Source organism: Sminthopsis crassicaudata, chromosome 1 (genome assembly GCF_048593235.1).
Source record: "Sminthopsis crassicaudata isolate SCR6 chromosome 1, ASM4859323v1, whole genome shotgun sequence".
Classification (NCBI taxonomy): domain Eukaryota; kingdom Metazoa; phylum Chordata; class Mammalia; order Dasyuromorphia; family Dasyuridae; genus Sminthopsis; species Sminthopsis crassicaudata.
In genome coordinates, this window is record NC_133617.1 from 574,234,811 (window position 1) to 574,259,979 (window position 25,169).

The 25,169-nt window shown below is 36.0% G+C and overlaps 1 protein-coding gene across 9 annotated transcripts in view; it reads left to right on the top strand.

The window, feature by feature from the left end:
- Positions 1 to 8,235: 8,235 nt before the first annotated feature.
- SSBP2 (single stranded DNA binding protein 2) overlaps positions 8,236 to 25,169 on the top strand; it is a 362,125-nt gene continuing 345,191 nt past the window's right edge. For all 9 annotated transcript variants that reach the window (XR_012484761.1, XR_012484762.1, XR_012484763.1 and 6 more), the window contains exon 1: positions 8,236 to 8,554. Coding sequence is in view for 6 of the 9 variants with exons in the window: in XM_074282174.1 (XP_074138275.1) it covers positions 8,493 to 8,554 (62 nt within the window). In the remaining 3 variants the exon portion in view is untranslated. The remainder of the gene's footprint in view (positions 8,555 to 25,169) is intronic.

Genomic DNA, 25,169 nt, shown 5'->3' on the forward strand with positions numbered 1-25,169 from the left:
TATATTTTAATTCAGCGAGAAACAACAATTTTAGTTTTGAATAACACCAATGCTTTTATAAATATCTCTGGGTGCCAGGGGCAGAGAAGATTCAGAAAGGCAAAAAGAGAAGAAGTCTGAGGAAGGGGAAAGGATGGAAAACAATATAACAACAACACCCCATGATTCAAAACTTTTCTCTACTAAATCTCTGTTCCTATTCTTGACATCTAATAAAAGACATCAGGAATTGACTGACAATTTGGCTGTCCCCAAGATATTTAGGGGGTGATTAGGGTTTTTAATTTTATTAATATTTCCCAAATCCTTTCTAAAAATACTATTCTCTTCCTCCTAATTCCAAAATATTCCAGGCTGAGTGGAACACAGGACTCAAGGAATTTGGCCCTGTAGTCCTGAGAAATTCAGAAGATACCATATTTAATGTGTTCTTATGCTGTATATTAATGGAGTCTCTCTACTTTCTGCTCCCAATCAATTTAAAGGATAGGCAGGCAGTAAAAAAATTCTAGCTTGCCATGACCATGGCTAAAATATACTTATCTGATAAAAAATTCTACCTGTAAATCTATGTAATTTAAAGGTGCTTCCTAATGAAGTAGTCAAACACCATAATTTTTATTTATTTATGTTGTCTACTATTGATATAAAATAACTGGCTTCATAGACACTTTAAGAAGTTAAAAATAATTATTTAGATATTTCTTGGACTCCAAGAAGTAAATATCCATTTAACTGGTTCATCTAACTGATTGTTCCTTTGCCTGTGACTTCCTAAATGTAGAGAGTATAAAACTTCACCAATGCTGATGAGCAACCCTATAATTAAGTCTGGAGAGGTTAAATGGATTTTATAGTCATAGAAATTCTCTATAAAACCAACTATATTATATCAACAGCAGAAAACAGTAGTTTGAAAATAATATACAAACTCCTACAGTATTAGCAGTGGTGTGCATCAGAGAAGTTGAACTTAAATCTTACAACTCACTCAATAAAACTATCTCACCAAATTGTTAGAGATAAAGAATGAAGATGCCAGCATGTGGGTGGGGGTAATTCAATCAACTGATCAATTGCCCCAACCCACTATAAGAAAATAATAAAATAATATTTAGCTTTAAATGAGTTGAAAACACTTTAAAATCAAGCAAAGACTAAAATTGAATAGTCCTCCATCGCTTTAAGAAGTCCTTGAAAATCATTGGATGAACTGCAGTAACATTGCTAGAGAGACATATTGATTCGTTAAAAAAAAAAGGTGGTTATAGCCAATAGGCTTGAATTCAAGGGAGGGAACTAGCTGAAAAAGAGACAAGAGCTAGCAGAAAAAACACTCCAACTAAACTTTTGGAGAAGGGATTTGTGGGAGGATTAGAGTCCTGGATTTTGGTTTCTAACTCAATCTTCTTTCCCCCTTTGACCAGAGATGATCTTTATGATCTTCAAGAGACTTCCCATCTTCCCAGCATTTTTGTTGTTGCTCAATTGTGTATAACACTTCCTTACTCATTTCGGGTTTTGTTGGCAAATTTACTGGAGTGGTTTTACCATTTCTTTCTCCCTCTCATTTCCTCATAGATGAGGAAACTAAGGCAAAACAGGATTAAGTGACTTGCCCAGCATTATACAGATAATAAATATTCAGCGGATTCTAGCCCAAAGACTTTAGGAAGCACAACAAATTAATTCTTTGACACCCTTGCTCTCGAAGTTTGAGTTCATTTCCCCCTGGTCTCTTGTATATATTGATGAAAGAGTGTTATAGACTTTTGGAATTAAGTTTGTACCAATTTTTCTTATGCTACCTTAGTAAATAAATATCCCTTTCCAAAAGCTAAAGGAACCTGGCTATATGATATCAACTGATAGCAGTGTGTTCTATTAAACTAGATTACTAGAAAGACACACTCAATCTCTCATTGCTATCCTTAGAACTAGAGTTCTTAACTTGGGATCCCTGATTGTTTAGAAATATATTCTGAGACCTATTTCTATATAATTAGTTTTCTTCATAATCTTACAAATTTTATTTCGTGTATTTATAAACATCCTGAAAAGATCCATAGATTTCACTGGATAATCAAAAGTCCTTGCTAAGAATTAAGAATGCTAAGAAACTTTGCCCTATAACTCTGAAGGTTTAGAAAAGTAGTTCCAGCGTCCATATGTGCTATACTAAATTTAGAGCTGAAAGGCATCTTAGAAGTTTAGTCAACCCCATTCAATTTACAATACTAAGGCTCAGAGAAATTGTATTTTGTCTTTCTTCCATGACATGCAAATTAATAGGATTTAAGTGAGGGAGAAATGTGCAGTCACCAGCCTCACTTTCTCTTCTAGAGTCATCTGGATCTAATGGAAAGATACAGTTCAGGGCCAATGGAGATGACCTGGATGTGATGGGGGATCTTGGTCTTTTTAAGCTAAGTCTTTAATAGGTGTCAGTTTGACAACCAAATCAGTACTAGGTAAGAAATGAGGCAGAAAATGGTCTCTTTCATCTAGTAAAAAAAAAAAATCAATCTGGAAGGAGAAGATGACTTGCCTAAGGTCATACTTTTAAGTGGCCAACCCAAATTCTGACTCCAAATCTAGCATTCTTTGGTAATACTTTCTCTCATATATTTTTATCAGTACTATTTTATTTAAAGAAAACAAAGCATTCATTTAACAAGTATTTTGGGGTCACCTATTGTATCTGGTAAGGAACAGACACATCAAATTTCATAAAATTAAAAAAAAATAGTGCCCTATGTATTCATTCTATGTAATTGTTAAGAACTAAGTTTATAGACTATTCTACCTAATTTACTCATTGAGCCATTATGTGGAGTTTTGAAAAGTAATTGAAGCTGAATTTGTTTTAAATCAACAATCTTCAGCTTCCACCAAATTAATTCTGAAAATTTCCCCTCTTTTTTTTGATTTTCCATGGCTGCATATTGTGATGATTTGCATTATGGTGTGTTATGATACCAAGGAACACTATTTTGGTACATGGTAGCATGGCAGTTGGTGAATCTGACCACATTAGTCTTCTCTCTCTAAGAATAATGTTCCATAAGCTATTTTGAATGACAACGTCTTATAGCATGCTCACATTTTTCTATTGAATAGTCACTTTTCAAAGAAAGAGGTGTGGTTTTTGTGGTATAGGAATGGAACTTGCCGTTAAAAACAATAAATTCCACTGAGTTTACTTCTGATTTTCTATGTGTTTTAAGACAAGTTAATTGATTTTCTGGGACTCAGTTTATCCCTTTGTAAAAATCTAGTTAAGAAAACCTAGTTAACAGAGGCACTACAAATATTGATGAACAAATGCAAAATTTTCTAAAATAAAAAGTGCTATGAGTAAAATGAAGAATTCTATTATTTATAAAATAACTGGTTTTTATGAAACAAATGAACAAACAATATTTTTGTCCTTTAGAAGACTTGTTTAAAAACAAGGGATATAATTTTTATACTTAACATTCTTAAGAAACATTTTTAATAGTAGAAAAATATTTATTACTCTAAGTCAACAAATATAAAGAGTTATGGTTTTGAAATAAATGTATGTGGTTAAGATAATTAAATTCATCATTAGCTTAAATTTAACAAAGTGGCATGCTCATCTCAATCTATATCAATATATCTACAAAAGTTCCATGTTTATCATGTTTTATATGAAGGCAGACATTATTTAATGCATTTTAAGCTATGAAAAAGAAAAACCTATATACATATATGCTAATTTATACTAAAAATCACACATATGTATATATACATTTGCATTTCATCAATAGTTCAAATTGTGTGGCATAAGACGATGAAATTATAAAGATTTCCAAGAATAAGAGGCAGGTTCCAGAAGAAAAAAATAATTCATGCATACTCAAACAAAAGGGAAAAAATAAGCCCAAACATTATTGAGTAAATACAAGATTCTATACCTCAAAGAAAAAAGTTTAAAAATATCAACCCTAAATTGTCCATTCTTGTGGCTCAGCTGGTCATTACTCTCATACACAAATTCTAGTGCTCTTCACACAGGTCCAAAGTAGTAAGCAATATTTTGTAAACCATTGAAAAAATAAAACTCTAAAGTACATCATTAAGCTTTAAAATATCCCATTCCCCATGCTCTACCTCCCATTTAAAAAAAAATGAGAACAAACAAAGCAAAGGATCTTCAATCCTGGTTCTGGATCTCAGATTTGGCTCAGTATATGTGTTTCAAATCTCATTAATTACAATATTGGCCCCATGAGATGCAGTTGCTGCTGCAAAGAACACTCTTTGTACTCAAAATGATTTGAGCAAGGGCAAAGAAGCATTTTATTTACATGTGTAAACACTTAAAGGAAAACAAAACAGACACATTTAACTTTATGAAACTATAGAGATGTTTTAATGATAATTTATTTGATTACTTAAGCTTTAAGATTACTGTACATTGTGTAGTTACATTTTTACTTTATGTATTTATTGTATGATAGCATTCTTGTAAAGGTAACTGTGACATTAACTTGGCAAGCTCTGAACTAAGACCTTTTAGCATTTTGTTCTTTCCAAATACTAAGACCAAATTGTTCTGAATTCCATATCCCACTGTGCAGGTCTGTAATTTATTTATTTTGGGAATACAAGAAAATGTGCCACTATCCAAAGGCTTCTGTTCATGTACCAAATTTGGGTCAAAATCAATAAAATGAATAGATTAAATAATGGTCAGTAAACATACTTTCATTATTCGCTCTCCATTTCTTTACCTTAAAGTTCAAAAGGTAAACAAAAGTAATCGAGAAATAAGAGATCTGAAACTGTGGGCGCATATTATGTATGGTAAAATTTTGTATATATCTTAACTATATATTTTGGCCATACAGGCATCCTCAATGTAAAGTTCATATAGCATAATCCCCATCTTCAGGTTGGTATTGATATCATGATAATAGCTAGAAAACAGACCAGCTTGTGTCTAATGGACACTTTTATCCTTGGGTCTTCACTTTTAGTTGTTGAATATCAGATAGATGTCATAAGTAGAGGATAACAAAGGAAGGAAGGAATCTGAGGAGGACTTTGATGTGGAGTTAAAAAGGAGAAAGAGGAGAAAAAGATGGAAAGGGAGGAGGAGATGGAAGAAGAGGAAAAGGAGAAGAAAAAAGAAGAAAGAAGAAGAGAGAAGTAAGAAGAATAGTTTCATATGAAAATTACTATTCTAGATGGATCTTCAATTAGAAGTTAGGAAATCTCTGGTTAACAGAGAGTTAGCTCCTCCCATTCCCCTTTTTCATGCTGTTTCTGGACTCTGCTTTTTTGCCTTTCAGCCAGCCACTCCCTCTCCTCCCTCCATAATACTCTTGGCTTTAGCTACATCCATAGTCCCTCTGATGAATTGTGCAGTCTATACCTTGTGTCAGTTAGGATTCTGCCCAGTCCAACCTAGCCCAGCTCAATCCAACCTTATTATAATTTGATGTTTCTTTCTTGTAGCCTGCTCTTTGATTATCTGATCCTGGAAGATAGCTTGCATTTATAACATTGTTAACTGAAACATTGCTTTACCTATTAATGATCGATCATTAAATAGAATCAATAAATGACTTTATGGATCATATACTTGTATTAGCAAGAGGTGATATTTGCCTCAGATTGATTGAGTTATAATGTTCACTGTCTTTCATGAAGGTAGCTAAAATATATGCACTATACTTCTCTCTCTCTCTCTTCTCTCTCTCTCTTCTCTCTCTCTCTCTCTCTCTCTCTCTTCTCTCTCTCTCTCTCTCTCTCTCTCTCTCTCTCTCCTCTCTCTCTCTCTCTCTCTCTCTCTCTCTCTCTCTCTCTCTCTCTCTCTCTCTCTCTCTCTCTCTCTCTCTCTCCTCTCTCTCTCTCTCTCTCTCTCTCTCTCTCTCTCTTCTCTCTCTCTCTGTCTCTCTCTCCCCCTCCCTCCTCCATCTCCTCCTTCCTCTCTTTCTTTCTTTCCTCCTTTCCCCCCTCCTCATATCCACATACAGGTCCGAGTGCAAAGGTAATGGCGAGCGTGGTTTCTGAATCATTGAAAAGGCAGTGGGCTTTTTGATTTTTAGGGGAAACAATTTCTTCTGCAGGTATAGGCATGAGGATGGGATGGCAGCCAGAACTCTTTCCTGCAATCCAAGAGCAACAGCCTATAGGGTTCCATGGCTGATGGACCTGTGGGTTAAAACCATAATTTTCTGGATTGGAGCCAATGGATATTGAATATTTGAATACTGGTTAAATAAAATTAACCTGATGACAGACTTTGAGGAAGCAGTAGCAGCCTTAAAAATTTGGAAGTTTTGACCAAAAAATGAAGAGGGGGTAGTTACTGGTTTTATCTACCTCATTACATTTCTTCAGAATCTGTATTTATTAACCTTAAATTATATTATACAGCAATGCAATAGGCCATGAGAAATATGAAGAATGCTCATATTTTTATGACAAACATTTTTTTTGATACTTCTTATATTCTCCAGTGTGATTTTTTTTTTACCCTGTATTCCTTTTGTCTATCTGCACATTTTTCCTTTTTCCCCACTATTTTTTTTTTTTAACTTAATTTCTTATTTTCTCTTATTTTTAGTCTTTATTCTTAGAGGAGGAGATCTTATCTAGATGCAGCTTTGTCATGGCATTGTTGGCTTTCCAGCTAAGATCCACCTTTCAAAACTTATTGGCCCTGTGACCCTGGGTGATTAGTGCTCTAAGAGACTCTAAAAACGAAGTTGCAGAGAGTGAATTTCCTCATCTAAGAGCTCCCTTTATCATTGAACCGGCAATACTTTCTCCATCCCTATTCTCCTTTATTACTAAAGGAGATATTCTGTTTCTTTATTCAATTTTATTCTTTTCCTTTTTCTCCATTTCTTATTTCCCCAATTCTCTTCTTTCCCCTACTCTCCCTGTACTTGGTCTTTGTTATTTTCCTTTCCCCCAAGTCTGCTTGATTTATGCTGGATGGATGGTGGAAGGCCTCCTCTCCTCCCCCCCCTCTTTCTCTCTGTCTCTCCTGTCTGTTGCCCTCCCTTACCCTTTTATTGCTGTTTTATTCCTGTCCCTTCCTTCCTGCCAATCCTCCCTACAATCCCATTTCTTTCGGTTCTCTCTATCTCTGTGCATTTTCATGGTCATGCTAAGTATTTAAAGCTAGATATCCGAAGTAGCCGGCAATCTCCACCCCACCCCACCCCCATTTTTGAGTAGCAATCCTCGCCCTCCACTCCGGCTCCCTACCTTTCGCCTGTAACCCCCACCCCCACCCCGCCCCCACCCCCATCCAAGGAACAACAGCCTCTCCTCTCGAGCTCCTTTTTCACATTTGCACCCAGCTTCATTTCCCAGCCGGGGATTTCAGCTGGAGAAAAGGGAGCTCCATCGGGAATTGTCTTGTTTTGTGTATGTGTGTGTGTTTTAAACTTTTCCCACATATGCAGAAATAGGATGAGCGAGGCGGTTCCAAAAAGGACAATTACCCCTTTTTTGGGGGGTCTCTTTCTGAGTCAGTTTTCCCCGTATTGGAGGGGCTGGGGGTAGCTTGGGGCCTCGGGTGACTTCGCCCAGGCCTGGGGCCCACATTCACACTTATATGTGCGTGTGTACGTCGGTGTGTGGGGTCAAAGCGCCACCCCCACCGCACCCCTGAGGCCCCTCGGGTGGAAGGAGGCGCCTGCAGCGCCCCGAGATGCCTCGGCGGGCCTGGGATGAGATTCTGGACCTAGGTGGGCCAGGGGTCAGATCCCAGGTTAGGGAAGGGTGCAGATCCGGGCATATCACGCCTCGGGCAGCCAAGGTCTCCGGGAGTCAGGTTGGGGAGCCTCGGAGGGGGTCGGATCCCCAGAACTGGAGGCCTCATGGGCTGTGGGCGTGAGGCGTTCCTCCCTCCGTTTCCTGGCTCCCCCTAGCCTGTGTTCCTAGGGCGCAGCGGGGAGCCCCAGGGGTGGGCTGGGGCCGCGTGTCTGTCGGGCGCCCCAGAGTCTGGGGGCCGCGTCCGTTCCAGCTCCGCCGGCTCCTGCCTGTGAGACTCCAGGCCGCACTTTCCCCTCCTCCCGGCGCCTTCTCTCCAGTGAGGAGCCTCGCGCGGGCGGCGCGGGGGGAGGGGCGGCGGTGGAGGGAACAGCCAGTTGTTTAAAATCCTTCTAGAGCAGTTTCTAATTCCCCCCTTGCGCCGGGGTTCGGAGGGGGAGGGGGAAGGAGAGAGGGAGGAGGGAAGGAGGAGAAAGAGAAGGAGGGAGGGAAGGAGGGAGGAGACGGCGGCTTTGGCTGTTGCTGCCACCGCGCGCTACAGAACGTCGGGAGAGGTGGGGGGTGGAAGCTGTCAGTCTCTCCCGTTGCCTAGGCGAAGGAGGCGGGGTCCAGGCCCGGGGCGTCCAATGGTGGGGGTGGCTGCGTGGGTCGCCATGGGGACGGGGCTGTTCCCGGGGAGGCTGTGATGGGTTGACAGGTGCGTGACAGTGGGAGCTGCTCTCGGCACAAGCATGTACGGCAAAGGCAAGAGTAACAGCAGCGCCGTCCCGTCCGACAGCCAGGCCCGGGAGAAGTAAGTGTCGTCTCTTCTCTTTCCCACCACTCCCCACACCCTCTGGTCTGCACACCCTCACCGGGGTGGGATGGGAGGGGGAAGGGGACGGGTTGGGGGGGATGGGGGTAGTGGTTGCTTCGGAGGCACTCGGGCGAGTAGGGCGGCAGTGGGGGGCTATCGAGGGAAGCGGCTGTGTGTGTCGGGGGGTGTGGGGAGGATGGAAACTTGTTTGGGTGATTGAGGGAAATCATCCGCGGGTTTATCTGCTCACAAAGTAACTTTGCAGTAGGGCTCCAGGGCTGCGGAGACTAAAAGAGCAGCCTGGGGTGGGGGAGCGGAGGGGAGAGGGCTCTGCACCTCAGACAGGGGTGAGGGCATGGGCATGGCAGAGGGAGCGGGTACGGAGGGGAGGACCGGGTGGGGGCAAGGAAGCTTGGGCGGGGATGTGACAAGGTAGTTCTGGGTGACGGGCTCCTGAGGCTGGGAAGGGGGGCGCGTGCTTGGGTTGAGGGTCCTGGAGAAGCTGGGGAAGAGGGATGAGGGTCGCGGGGCTGGCGTTGGTTCTTCGGGCACGGGCAGGCTGCGGTGGAAAGGCGTGCTTGGAAGCAGGGCTAAGGGGCAGGTAGAGCCTGCTGGCAGGGGTCACATCGTGGGAGGACTGGCATGAGATGAAGATGTTTGGGCAGGATATTGGGGGGGAGGAGGAAGGGGAGGATCATGCTCTTTCTCTGCCGACGTCCTGGGGATGTTCTGTGCTTTAAAAACAAAACAAAACAACACAACATTATGAGGTGGGGTGGCGAGAAGGAGAGAAGGTGGATTATAAGTTTGGTAGTTTTTTTTTTTTTTTTTTTTTTTTTAAGAGTTAACTTGGGGAGGGGTCGGGCATGGGGGAAAGCGTGCCTCAGAGAGGAGGGATTTTCTTGTGGAGGTAGTTAGTGTTTTTGCCCTCACGTAGCAAACCCAATTCTGCTGCCGGTAGCCGAGAACTTTTTTATGGAGACTTTATGTCTCCCAAATGTCAAGGGAGCCGCGACAGCCCCGGCTGGGGGGGAGGGGGAAGACGGCGGCCACAGCGGGGGGTGGCTATTGGCGGAGAGGTTTGCAGACGGGGGGGGGAGAGAGCTGTAGATGTGGAGTGGTGTTACGGAAGGTGGGTGGATTTGGAGAGGCTGGCGAAGCGGGATTGTAGTGTGACTATGGCCGATACAGTGGAAAGGGAGCTGTTTGTGGCAGCAGTGGGGTGCAGAGGGGTGCAATACCCGGGGAGCGTGAAAGGCAGGCTGCTGGAGTGGCGGATGCTTAGGAGAGTGCATGTGGTAGTGGAACGAGAGGCAACAGGGAAGAGGGTTTTTGTTATTGTTGTTTTGTTTTGTTTTTGAGGGTAAAAGCTCTCGTGGTGGGGAAGAACTGTTTGGTCAGTGTTGAGGGGGAGATACAGGTGTTCGCTCCAGTGGTGACTTGGAGAGAAGTCGTGTACAAAAAAGGGCCCCATGACTCGTGGCCGTCAGGCTCTGTAAACTGCGGTGCAAGGTTGCTGCCCGCTATTCATATGCACTTGAAAGGATGATTTGAGCGTTACTAAAAATGAATAAAAGGATAGGTGGCTCTTGGTAAGAGGAGCAGACCCTTCTTTTCTCAAGGTTGAGTGGTGCAAAGAGAGAAAAGGAGATGCTCTGTAAGCGCCCCATAATCTTATTGGTGGGGCTATTCTAGTGAAAGCTACCCTTGATGGGAACTCAGGCCGGAGGTAAAATAATTTGAGAACAGCTAAGGAAATGGACTTTGGCTGTGGAGCCGAAGTTAGTGCATAACAGTAGCTGTACAAATAAAGTGGAAAACTCAGATGTGACCGAGCTTCCCTTCCTTGCGCACCCTTCTCATGAAAGTTTCCTTTGCTACAAGGATAGAAAATCCTAATCCTCTTGTTGGCAGCAACATAGACAATTTCTTTTGGGAGTTCTTAGTAAAAGGCCTTCATGTTACAAAAACATTAAGAGAATGCGTGCCTAAGAAGATGCTACAGTTTTCGATGGAGATATTTTGAGTAGCTGTATGTATGCAGAGTCTCTTGAGGTAGTAAGCCCACAAAGATTCAGGGGCATAATTAACAAACAGCAGTTCCTGAGATTGTAGTTTAAAACAACCTATGTCATGAGTTAATCATTGGTTTCAGTAAAAGATGAAAAAAATACTTGTTTGGAAGTTCGTTTTTGTTCGTTAAAACAAATTTGCCTCTGAGGAATATATGGTATTTATATTTTATACTCATTTAAATGAGGGGGGTGAGGGACTTGATCAGTTCTTTTTTATTTTATTTTATTTCTCTTGTGGAAAATATATACTAAGAACTGAATTATATTAGATTATCAGCTGTGGGCTCCTGGAAAGGAATGCATTTTAGATATATCTAATTTATACTATGAAGTATTTGTGAAATTTTACTTTCCTGAAGTTTTCATTCTTTCCTTTTTATTTTTCATCTCTTTAGAGTTTTCTCTTGTTACTCAATACAATAGGCATTTAGTAAACTTTTAATATATGAAAAAAATTGATTCTGGTTAGTTTTACTGTTAGAACTAGCTTAGTTCTGTAGTTCTAAGTAATAACTACTCTTATAAGCAAAGTTATGGGGGGGCCTGCCTGCTAGATGGTGCTATTTGATTTAAATACATTCCTTCTTCCATTCATTGCAATTGGCATCAGGAATTCCGGCCTTCATGAAGGAATTTGCTTTCTGTACTAAATTCAGGTGGGTGGGTCACTTTCAAACTACTGACAGTGACTACTACAGAATGTTAATTTTTGCTGCATTAATTTTTTTAGGTGAACATTATTTGGAACTGGGGAAAAATACTGTAGACATTTATTTTATATCACATATCTTGCTTTCCTTTTAGTGGAATTTTTTTTTTTAATTGATGGATTAAGCTTAGACATTCAATTTCGCCATTCTGTAACTTGTTATTATTTAATTTGGATTTTTAGAAATTGTGTCGATTTACCAAGTATAGCATCTTTCTAATATTGGAATGTGAACTTCTGTTGGAGAGTACCAAACTTGGTAAAGGGGTGCTTTAGCAAAGAAAAATATCTTGTTTCAGTAGAGACAATGTGTACTAGTCTTGATCCTAGATCATAGATTTAGGTATTTTGTGCATAGTATGAATAGGTAATTTCTGAAAAAAATTAGTTATTCTAAGCATGAGTATGAGATAAAAGAAAAGTTTTATAATTTGCTGAGGGGCATATTTTCTTATTGCAATTTTGCAACGTTCAAGTTGATAGTAGATAATGATAAATGCTTACCTTTAGGTTAGTTGTTTTCTTTTTCTTTAGGAAGTCCCTTTTTGAAGTACAGTACTTAAATTCATAGGATTTAGAGTCAGAGCTTTTTAACTTTGTATAGTTTATATATGAAACTGTAGCTACTCTTCTAAATGTAGTAAAAGATAGAATTTGATTAATATGTTTTTTCCCATACAATAGATTGCATTTACAAAGATTTGAATTATTCCTAAATTTGATTGTGTGGTTAAAAATTTTCAGAAGAGAAAAGAAACAATATTTGTACCATAATCTTGCTTCTGCATTAGGAATTTATTGAGGAGAATATCAGAGGATTTAGGTGAATGCAAAAGTTGTTTTTTCCCAATGACCACAAAAATAGATTTTCAGCATTTTGGTTCTATTTACTGCATTCCTTTAGAGATTCCTTACTCTTTTTTTTTTTTTTTTTTTTTAATTGGACCAATGATTTCAACTATAGGGAGCTCCTGCTGAGAAGCTTTTTTTTTTTTTTTTTTTTTTTTTTTTTTTTATAGGTCATCATTTCCTTTGTAATTTAGAGGCATTAACTTTAAGCTATCTCACTCTGAGAGATTCAGTGACTAGCCCAGGGTCTCTCCTCAGTACAGCTCCAGCAGTGAGACAAGCCTACGCATTCTTGGCTCCAAGATTAATTCTATTTTGCACCATAGTGCTTTATAAAGTACTTATTTATTTACTTTATTAACTCTTGATATAGAGTATAATGTTATAGGATAATAAGTTTACATAAATTGTAGTAATAAGGGTTGGTTTGATGTGATCTACACATTACTTTTCAGTAATTTCATAACATCTGATAAAGTTATGGTGTAGTGAAAAACCTTCCCTCCTACTCTTCTCCAATTTAGAATCACAAAAACTGATTTGGGCAAGTCACTTAACCTCTTGAGGCCTGTTTCTCTATCTATAAAATGAGAGTAGGACTAGATGACCTCTAAGATCTCTTTATGGCCTTAATGTTTATACTAATGTTAGCCTGTTCTTGTGATTGTGATAGGACATTGATGTGTGTGTGTATGTATGTTGGTTTACAGAGTAACTTAGGAAATTTCAAAATTTTGTTGGAGATAAAGTGCAAACATAATGATAAGGGATCCCAATTTCACTTTTCCACTAGTTTGTTAGTAAGATATGAGATAATCCTTTTTAATCTTAATGTTAGATATAGACTCAAGTAGCATTTTTGAAAGAATATGATAATAGTATGTGTTTTAACTAATTTGTATCAAGTCATATTGGAGCCGAAAACTACACAGCAAATTTCAAATAGATGAGTAGAAATGTTCACTCATTTAAATCCTTTAATAAGACTTTAATTTGAAAGTATAAAAGCATAGAAAATGAATCAGATACAAAGAGGAACAGCCTGTTAAGGATAGTTTTCTCAGATACGAGATTTAATAATAAAGTGATAACTTACTTAAGAGTTCTGAGAGAACAGTTTTGGTTAAATTTTTGTTTTTAAATTGTGGTTTTTTTAATTGAAGAATCCAAGATCATATTTTGGTATTTAAATGTTACTTCATTTAAAGTAAATACTGTTGCTTATTAAATACACTGAATTTTTAACCATCAATAGGGAGTCAACGTTGTAGCATTATAGTGTTGATTTTCATTTAGTCTTAAAGCAAAAAATAACTAAATAAAATGTTTTGGATATATGTCAAATTACTCTGAAAATTTTTACTTCTGCCAGAAGAAAATATGTTTATGGTAGGTCTGGCATTGATTACTTCAGAGACATAGCTGGTGAATTAATGAATGACAAGATTTTCAGAGCTACAGAAATCTAGTTTGACAAAATTAAACTTGTACATTAAAAAAATCTTCTAGTTCACTAGTACTAAGAAACAAAATATCATTACATGGCTATGATTTCTTGAATTACTTTTTTTTTCTTTTTTAACAAAAGCTTTCATATAGTGCTCAGGTTATATATATTAAAAATGACATTCTAGATGTTTGGATTTCTTTGTTGAATTTTTTATCTGTGCTTGAAATATAATATTTTTAGGGATCTTTTCATGTGTTTACTTAAAATTAAGTTCAGAAGTCTGATGTGTAAATTATTAAAAGGCTATTTAAAAGTCATTTTTAGGGGGAGGTTTGTTGTGAATTCTTGAAAGATAGTAATATTGTTATGTGTCTTTGCAAAGCTATTAAGAAAAATATACCCTTATCCTTGCCTCCTTTCCATATTAAAGGTTTATTCCTCAGTTTCAAAGCCAGTTTGCCCCATAAAACCAATTCAGCATGAAAAAACACATTAAATTTTAGTTGCTGCGCAATAGTGGACCAAATGTGTCTTGCAGCTTCAACCATAGGCAGAAAATGGAATGAATTTTTTTAAAAATTAGAACATTGTATTTGGAGTAATAGTAGAATTACTCAGGATGTAGAATTTATTGCAAATTCACTTTAAAGACTTACATTCTGGTGCAAAATTGAAAAGAACCTTTATTATATGAACTTTACCAATTATTCCTTCCCTATCAGAAAAAACCAAAAAGGCAAATAAGCCATTCAGCTTATTATTGGCCATAGGATGAGAATATAAAGAAATTAAACTTGGCATAAAAAATTATGGATATGAGAGCCCTGACTCGAAACATAAATTGAAGATATAATTCATACTAATAATATTGTACATGATGCCCACCATTGTCCAAGTACATATTTGCTTTGATATTGGTGAAAGAGGATCTAATGAAATATTTGCAGACACTTAACATTTTGTTAGCTAGTTTTTTGTTGGGAGGGATGATAGGGTAAAGTATATTTTGCTAATATCTTACGAATTTTTTTCCCTTTCAAAAAAAAAGTATTAAAATGGAATTAATGGGGTAGAAATAAAATATACTTGTGAAAAACTGAACAAAAAGCTTATGGGGATTTGTCTTTTCTGTTTAATGTCTAAGTTGTGTTCATTTATTAGCCTCTGCATATTTAATTTTCTTAAAGAATAGACATAGCATTGCTATTTGTTATAATTTACATAAACTGCATAAATTTGGGTTGGTTTGTATATGTAACCAAATGTTCAGGGGATATGATAAATAAATAGCTATATTAACAACTTATAAAAATGTGTTAATAGTTAAAAACCATTATTTTTAAAGTGAATTTGATGTTTATGAAAGGATAGAACAATGTGGAGAATCACTGTTTAAAGGAAGTTTCAGAATTTGTATTTGTTTAGTTCTTAGTCTTGAAATTTTATTTCAAGGTAATACATCATTTTCTTATTATGGTAAAGCCACTCTCACAGTTTTCCCCTTTAAATAACTTAGTTTATCTCTAATAGGATGTTTTCAGCTGGAATGAATCTTAAACATTAGGACAACTTAGATAATTTTTCTGATAGAGTATTTGAACTATTATCTAAATAATGTCTCACTTTTGAAATTTTATGCTCACTTTTATTTATAAAATATTATTAAACAAATGGAGAATTCTATACAAAGAGAATGTATGTAGAGAAAGTATGACACTTTATTGTGTTTATTTTGCCCATTTTATATACCTATAAAAGTATAGTTTAGTCTTTCATTATTAATATGATCATTAATTATACTATTCTAAGTCAAATATTAATAGGGTATGTTTCTACAATGAGTCATTTGAGAAGATGTTTATGAAGATAGAGAAATCAAAAAATGGTTTTTCTCATTATTGGTTATTCATGGAAAATATATAATTGCAGTTATGTTCAAATAAGTAAAGGAAGACAAAGACTGAAACCAAAATTGTGCTTTCCCTTGAAATGTAAAGATATTTTAAATAAAAATCTTTATCCCCAAATTTTGTGTGGGCATGGAGATTTTCTTCAATTAGTAATAAGTAACATTTACATAGCACTTTAAGGTTTGCAAAGTGTTTTATATGTTATCTCATTTGATCCTCACAACAATTGTGAAGTAGGTTTTTTATTTAGTGCATAAAATTACCTATACTGATGCAAGTAGAATACATAAGAAATCAGTGGTTTTGCTTTTAAAAGTTTAATGACTTTTAACTTTAAAATAATTTAAAGCATCTGTTCATGATTTTTGGTAAATAATCTCTTTTAGATGTAATTTATGATATTTAAAAATTTGAAGATACAATCAAGAAATTGTATATTCTTTGTCAAAAATATTCATGTAATGTACTTATAAATAGATCACAACAGGTCTTTTTGCCACTATTCTCAATACTTGGTAATGGTGGCAATCCTTAACTGCTTGTAAAGGATTGGCCATAATAATGGACATCAAGCAGTTCTCAGTTCTAATATAAAATATAATATATTTCAGGGATAACAGTAATTAATGAGTAGAATTGGAGGATAGTTCACCTCCCAATGATTTCATGATTATCAGCTTCAAATTGCTTCAAGCAAATAACCAAATAATTCTGATTTTTTACTCTTAAGTGCAAAATTAATCTGAAAATTTTCCAAGTAAATAGCTTTTAAATGTATGGCATGTAGCTTCTAAAAATGAAACTATTCTTTGTTGCAAAGATTATATATACTAAGGTGTATGTGTATATATACATCTAAACTCATGTAAAGGAAAGCTTTATTGGGATGCATAAAAGGGATTGAAGATTACATTAAGGAAATGAATGGATTTATAATGAATCTTGAAGGATTTAAGTTAGCTATATAGAAATACTTTGAATATTAACAATGATTTATAGCTTGACTATTCAAGTGATTGATATTGGATTTAAACTAGTGGTTTTTTTTTTTTGTTTTTTTTTTTTTTTTTTTTTTTTTAGTTTCAGATATAATATTTATTAGAGACAACTTTCTATCCTCCATGTCTTCGTTGAGTTTCACAGGATATAACTGGAAAAGCCCTAAACAAGTTTAAAAAGGGGTTAAAATCAGCACTAACTTTACACCTATGAATGAATCTTACTGCTTTTATTTCTATAGGAAGGAAGTCTGGGATAAGAGTTTGATCTGAAGTAGGTTTACTAAAGATTTTGCTTTTCACAACTTCAATGCCTGATACTTGAAATGCTTGGAATTTAAGTTTCTGAGTACATTGTCAACTTTTGTATGTGTTTATGAAGGTCAAAGAGAGACAAGTTACAGGGAATGAAGAGCTGATTTTGGATCCATGAAGACCTAGATCTAAGTGCTGTATCTGACTCATACTAAAGCTTCTACTAAAGTGACCCTGTGTAAGTCATTTACTTACTCAAGTATTGTAGGCAAATCTTTAAAATATAAATGACAGAAGGTGTTGACCTTAATTGGTAGAGAAAATTTACTCCCCTGGGAGTTTCCAATACCAAGAAAATAAGTTTCAGTCCTTATCTCCTTATTTGTGAAGTGTGTGCAACTGCATGAACTTCATCCAAGTCCTGACTCCATCCAGCTTCCTTTTTATTCCTTGTCCTCATGCTGGTGAGCTCCAGCTAACAGTGGTCTGCTTACAAAGTTTGAGAGTCAAGTGCAAAAACAAAATAAACTTAAATGATGATAATTAAAAGGTTAAAACAGCTTTATTTTCTTCTCTAATTCTTTTTTTTCTCCTTGGAGTGACTTGTATTTTTGTTTATTTAGTTTTCCTATTCATTGTGTGGCTTTTATAATAAGATCTGAAATTTAGCGAGGAATTTTTCTCAGAGCTACATGTAGCTCAAGAGTAGGTATGTCTATGTTGGATTTTTTCCATAAACAGTTTCTTAGGTGATTTTGATTACTTTTCCTTTAATTTTCAAGTGATACTAAATGTAGCAATAATATTGTTGTGCTAAATCATTTACTTTTAAAATTAGCATATGTAAGTTCATCAGCTTCATACATTTTACTATTAGGATTATTATTATTTTTTTTTTTTTGGCCTGGAAAAATTTTTCATCAATGACCAATTTGACACTCTTTATTCTGCTACTATGATTTGAATCATGAATCTTTTTGGCAATAGGTGAAACCGATGGACCCTTTCTTTGGAATGCTTTTTTAAATGCATAAGATTAAAAAAAACCCTAATATTTTAACAATCCACTCCTTTGTTTCAACTAAGTGAAATAAAGATGTAATTTTTTCCCCCCACATTCAAGCTCTTGAATTCTCTCTCTCTCTCTCTCTCTCTCTCTCCCTCTCTCTCTCTCTCTCTCTCTCTCTCTCTCTCTCTCTCTCTCTCTCACACACACACACACACACACACACACACACACACACATGCACCCAAACATATTCAGGGATCTTTTAGAACATTTGTGCAATCCATGTGAAGAATCTATTCTAAAGACAAGATGTCAAGGTGATAACCTTAGTAAGTATTCAGAAGGAAATATATTAAATAAATTTATGTTTTCCCTCTTTATCTATTTATATCAAACCTTCTATCAATCATCAAGAAAAAAATTTAGGTTTGAAAATGATTGCATAGTTTATTTGGGATTATCATTCATGTGGTCTTATCAATCATGAAAAAAAGAAAATGGGTTTATAGGTTCAAGGATGTGAAAAATTATGGCCATAAACACAAAAATTCTATTAGAAGTTTGAAGATTACTGATATTCTTCTTAGTTTTACTGTTGTTTGCTAGTATCAGGTACATGCTGCATTGTTAAATAAAAGTCCAGGTGGAAAACTTGGGGGATGATAATTGTTTAGATCAGCAAATTCCAATAGATTTGAAGCTTGTTCAAATCCAATAGATCCAATCAAATCCAATTGTTTCAATCCAATAGATTGAAACTTGCCATATTACTTTAGTTTATCATATAAGAGGCCTTTGGTCATCTAACTTACAATAAAGATCTTTATAAAAATAAGTGACAAAAATTTTAAAATAAAAATGGTTGCTTATTGAGATCAACATAATTACACAATCCAGCCTTGTTTATGCTAATTTAAAATTGGCACCATTTTTCATTTTGATATGAACTGAAATTTTTTGTCAAATGGAATCTTCTCAGCTTGAGCTTCAAATCTTTTGAGTGTTTAGAAGGAAATGATATAACTAGGAGTCTTTTAAAGGTACACAGGGAGAACCTACCTGTTGCTTTCCATCTACCATTGTTCTATCTTTACTGTTAGTGACTGGAGGAAAGTACTACAACTAAATAGTAGATTCTTCTCTTAGAGAGTGATCATATGGCACACAGTCTTCCTGTATTAATTGGGACATGTCCCTACTAGCCTTGTTTTGTTAGAGGGCTGAATGTTATCATTGTATACCATAGGTATCTTCTATTGATTTTTTTCCTAGCTCTTACTTATTTAAAGGTGAGGGAGGAGAGGAGGCAGCAGTATAGGTGTTTCAGTATAATAACAAAAATAAGTTTATATTGCAGCCCATTTAGGAAAAATCAGAACTCCCAAAGGCAACTGGGATGCAATACTATGCTATTTGCTTTTTATATATGCTATTTCATACATCCAAAATTGAATAGAAATCACTGATTTCCATTCATAAATATCTATCCAAGTATAGAACAGTATATTCCAAACTGATTGACAGCTAAAGTTTTTGTATTTTGCTATGCTAAGCAAAATTCTTAATTATTTTTTCCTTGGTCATTCTTGGGTTTCTCTTCTATTTTAATCAACAACAAGGAACATGTACAGGTTAATTTGATTTATTTTTTCATCTAAAGCATCATATATTTGAAAGATCTCTTAAAGAAGTTATTGATGTGTTAATATTCACTAGACTGAGAATTCAAAATAGTCTCCAAATAGTTTTAATTATTCTCTGTGCTTAGTATCTGCTTTATAACCATGTATAACATGATTGTAATAAGTCAAGTTTCTTTGCCTAGTGGTCCATTATTAATACATAATAAAACATTTGTGTTTATGGCCTGTGATTATTCTCATTCTTTCTTTGTTCTATCTGTTTGCTTGATTTGGCAGGAACTCTATATTGACATTTACACGAAACTGTTTCAAAGTCCTTATTCAAAAGGCTATGCTCAGAGTAGGAGTAAGTTGTGAGGGGGCAAAAGGCTGTAGCTGAGTTTTAACTGCAAACTAAAATCAAATTGGAAAACTCTAATTTGGGGTATATTCTTTAATGATATCAATATATGATCCTTTCATGTATTGAAGACTTGATCAGATTTTCTTTTCTATAATACTCATTTTATCACAACATTTTCAGCATTTAGTATGAATAATCATACTGGCTAGTTTCTACCTCCCTCCCTCTCTCCCTCCTTTCCTTCCTCCCTCCCTCTCTCCCTCCCTCCCTCCTTCCCTCCCTTCCTCCCTTCCTTCCTTCCTTCCCTCTCTCCCTCCCTCCCTCCCTCCCTCCCTCCCTCCCTCCCTTCCTTCCTTCCTTCCTTCCTTCCTTCCTTCCTTCCTTCCTTCCTTCCTTCCTTCCTTCCTTCCTTCCTTCCTTCCTTCCTTCCTTCCTTCCTTCCTTCCTTCCTTCCTTCCTCCCCTCCCCTCCCCTCCCCTCCCCTCCCCTCCCCTCCCCTCCCCTCCCCTCCCCTCCCCTCTCTCCTCTCCTCTCCTCTCCTCTCTCTCTCCTCTCCTCTCCTCTCCTCTCCTCTCCTCTCCTCTCCTCTCCTCTCCTCTCCTCTCCTCTCCTCTCCTCTCCTCTCCTCTCCTCTCCTCTCCTCTCCTCTCCTCTCCTCTCCTCTCCTCTCCTCTCCTCTCCTCTCCTCTCCTCTCTTCCCTCTCTTTCTCTCTGTCTGTCTCTCACTTTTGATGGGACCTGTATAGGGAACTCATGATAAGAGGAAAAGTCTTCCATTTATTCAGATTGGGTCCTGCTCTATGATTGATAGTTTTAGGTCATTATATTGGCTATTTAATAGTAAAGAAATTGAGACAGATTGTTTATTACTTATTTAAGCACAAGTAGTATGTGGATAAGAAAAGGTTTAAAATTGTTAAGAGTTTTTTGACTTTTCCCTTTCAGTTGTTCATTTGATAGTGATGGATAAACTATCTAATTTCTAAAAATCCAGTTTCCATTCCCTGGTTATTTCAAAGTCATACTCTTATAGTTGTTTTTTACTTTGTGGCTTATTGTTTTCTCTCCTGGTTTAACTTCTAAGGTATATTTCTATTCAGTGAAGTTCTGAGGTTGCTGTTACCTTAATATTTTTCTCTTCGTGACTGATAACATTTCCTTGTGCTGACTGACATTTAGATAAACTTGGCCAGGACTCTTGTATATTTGGTGCTGTTGGGAACTATGAGAACATTTTGCTTGGAAAGATAGTTGCACAGACTTCTCAGTATATTTAAGCAATTTTTATCAATAGGGAATATTCAGGTAGAGGGGAGACCCTTTATGAAACTTCTTTCCTTCCAATGATAATAAAAGTGCCTTTAAAAAAAAGGAAAGGAAAGAACGACTCATTATTTCCCAAGTGGTTGGTTTTTTTTTTTTTTTTTTTTTAACCTTGTTGCTTAAGTTGGTGAAAGATCATTTACAGAGGAATGAAAAAAAATGAGGGTTAGATTACAGGAGAGTTTTTTTTTTTTTAAAGCCCATTTTAAAATGGAACTTATATACTTTTTTCCCCCTTATTTACATGACTTCTAGATACACATGTCTAGCACTAGTATCTTTTGTTAAGGTTTAGTGTTGCATCCACAGCCAACTGCCTATTTAACCTTTCAAACTGGATGGCCTATAAGAACTCAGCATCTTCAGGTCTTGTCCATTATCTTTTCCCTCAAAGCCATACCTTTTCTAAACTTCCTAATTTCTTTTGAAAACACTGCCATTCTTCTAGGCTTGGGTTTATAATCTTGGGTTGTCCTCATTTCCTCATTTTATCCTACCTCATATATTCAGTTAGTTGCTAAATCTTGCTGTTTCTTTCTCCATAATATATCTTGACTCCTTTTCATCATACAGCAACCCCCATGGTTTGTGTCTCATCACCTGGATTATAATGGTTTTTAAGTTGGTTTCTGGGCCCTGTCTCTCTCCAAGTTCAACTTATCTTCCATTTGGATGCCAAAGTAATTTTCTTTGAGGGCAGATGTAGCCATGCCATTTTCCTATTTAATAAATCAGGCTCCCTGTTGCCTCTAGAACAAAATATATACTATTCTGTTTGACTTTTAAAGTCCTTAATAACCCTATGTTTCCAGACTTCTTTTTACTTTATTTTCCATTGCCAAACTTTGGTTTTCCTCATCATCCTTTGCTATCTGTCCACTTTGCTTAGAATGTGTTCCTTTCTCAGTTCTACCTTAATAGTATTCGCTGCTTCCTTTAAGAGAGCTCAAGAACTTTCTACTTGATGATTCTCCCTATAACCCTTCTCTCCAAGTGCTGGTGCCCTTCATTCCCAAATGACCTTCTTTCTATTCTGTATATATTTCCATATGTATTTCCTATCTCTCCTAGTAGATTAATTCATGAAAGGGACTTCAATGGTTTTGTAGTCTTTATTCCTCTAATGTAATTAGTGCATGATAAATGCTTGTTGTTTGTTGATTGATTTGAAGTATGTTAAGAAGCTTGATCATTACTGTTGAATCATTAGATCCAAAGACATTGTTTATATAGAAATTGGTTGCTAGTATGTTACTAATTTTTTTCCTTTGAAAAAAATGGGTGTTATAATATTTGGCTGTTAGAAACATGTGATTTGAAAAAAAAAAAACCCAACCAATCAACCAAACAAACCCCAAACTTCAACAGCATATTCAGTTTCCTTTTTTGCATATTTTATGTAGCAAAATGAAATTTACATTGTAGGTGTGGTTGATAAAATTGTCCTATTTTTTGACTTGGCATTTTATCTTTAGCTGTGTTAAGAGTTTCTGGACCTGATTAAATTTTTTTTTTCTATGGTATTGCCTGTCGTCGGGGGGAGGGAATAGAGGGAGGGGGGGTAATTTGGAAAAATGAATACAAGGGATAATATTATAAAATATATATATATATATATATATATATATATATATATATATAATAAAAAAATAAAATAAAAAAAAATAAAATTAAAAAAAAAATTTTTTCTGGCGGAAGTTGTGAAGAATCGATCCATAAATTAAAGACTAGTTCAATAAGATGTGGAAGATTATGACACTAGACAAATTGTCATCACAAATTAAAACATCCTTACCTTCTAAGTATGAGTCATCTTTTAAGACTGTTAGATGGCCTTTTGAAATTTAATTGAGAAGAAAAATGTACTAAATTACTTCACTATGATTACTCTGCTTTTTATGTAATATAAACACTCTAAATAAATATTAGAAAGGTATGATAAAAGAGATTTTATTCTCATTTTTATTATGTTCTGATGCACAATAACTGTGATAGAAACTGTAATTTGTGTAAAACAACCTTTTAAAATTTGCTTTTATGTTTATTAATTTGAAAAAACAATTAAGGCAATTTTTTAATAACCACACAAAGAGAGAAGGATATTAAAGTCATCATTTGCTTTGTATTTTCTAGGTACTAAATGAATTTTTGAATGAATTTGACTTATTGTAAAGTCACAAAAGCATTTAAACATAGATAAGACAATATCTTATAAATTTCTAAGACAATACAATTTTGCCTAATGCATCATCCAAAAAGCAGTTTTTCTGTCCTTGAGAATAGTCAAAATCAGGTTTTGACTATTCAATCTCCAGTTGACTTTAATACCATGTTGCAGGTGAAATCCAGTTTCAAAGTTATATTTATCTAAATAATCTTCCAAGTTATACACAGAGAGATACTAATTTTGGGTGTTGCCTCTCCCAATGGATTTATAAATGGCTCTTTGTTCTTAAGAAGAAAAAAAGCATCTTCCCTAACTTAAAGGCTAACTCTTAGTATAGATGGATTATATAAAAAGAGGAGGGAGGAAATGGACATTGAATGAATTTCAGTAATTGGCATCTAACCAATTTGGAAGCAGTTATTGACTCCTATTTTTCAAGGTTTTTACTGGAATAGTTACTGGAACTCCTGAAGTGGATAAGTATTTTTGCCTGAAGCTTACTAAGACAGCCAGGAAATCCTTCTCCCTTACTTGGCCACAGACCTTTATTATGAATCAGCCAATGGTTTGGTTGTCTTGGCAATTCAGTGGGGTTCTGTGATCACAATTGTATGATAGTATAAATGCACCAAACCTACTGCATGCAGAATTGTATGTTAGACACTGAAGGAAAGATTGTTCTTAAATAAAATTTAGCCTCTGCTCTTGAAGAGTTTGCAGTCTGTTATGGCAAATAAAACACAAAGACAGTTAACTATATTACATATATGCACCTTATTAGGGAGTTACAAAAAAAAAGTACTATTTAGGAATAGGTTACTATGAAACAAAGAATCTTAATAAAGAAGGTTATTACTAAGAGGGGATTGTATAGGAAGTGGCATTTGAGTTATACTTTAAAGAATGGGTTGAAATTCAAATAATCTTAGAATTGAATTGAAATGGAATCTATCCATGATAGAGATTGTGCAGCTTGAAGACTTGGGGATTTGGGGGAGATGCTCCACTATGGGATGGTTTATTCTACTTTTAGACAGTCCTAATTCCTGACATCAAGTTGGAATTACCTTTTTATAATTTTAATGCATTCTTTCAGGTTCTTTTTGGGGGTTAAGGAATAACCAATCTTATTCCTTCACAGCAATCCATTAAATATGCAAGTTTTATCTCCCCCCAATTTTCTTTTCTCAAGGCAAAATATGTCCAATGACATGGACTCAAGGCCATTCACTATCTTAATTGACTCTGGTATTTTCTTATCCAAATCTTTCCTAAACCTTGTCACCGAGGACTAAATGTAATACCACGGTTGAAGTCTGTTCTAGGACAGAATTCAATGAGACTATCTCTTTCTTATCCTGGAAGCTATGATTCTTTTAATGTAGCCCAAGAGAATATTAGTATTTTGTGCTGGAACAAAACACTGCTGAATTATTTTGAGATTGCAATCTACTAAAATCCCTAGTTTTTTGTTTTGTTTTTAAAACTACCATCAAACCATGCTTTTTCCATATCATTGAGGTTGATCTTTTAAAAAAATCTAAGTGTTAAGATATCTTGAATTTCAACTTCTAAAGCTCTTGTCTGTCTAGTTCCTTTGCACCCCAACTCTTTTATCCACAAATCTGATGAACCTGTCACCCGCCTTTTAGGCCATGTCATTGATAAAAATATCAAATCCCAAGGCTAAGTGCAGCCCCATAGACACTTGGAGACCTTGAGTGGAGAGATTAAACAACTCCCCTTCGAATCTATTTAATTGCACTCTCATCTAATCTAAATCTCTTTATTTTCCCATAAGAATAATATGAAATACTTTATTGAATGCTTTCTTAAAATCTAAGTATCTTCCATAGCATTCCCTTGTACTCATCATTTAGT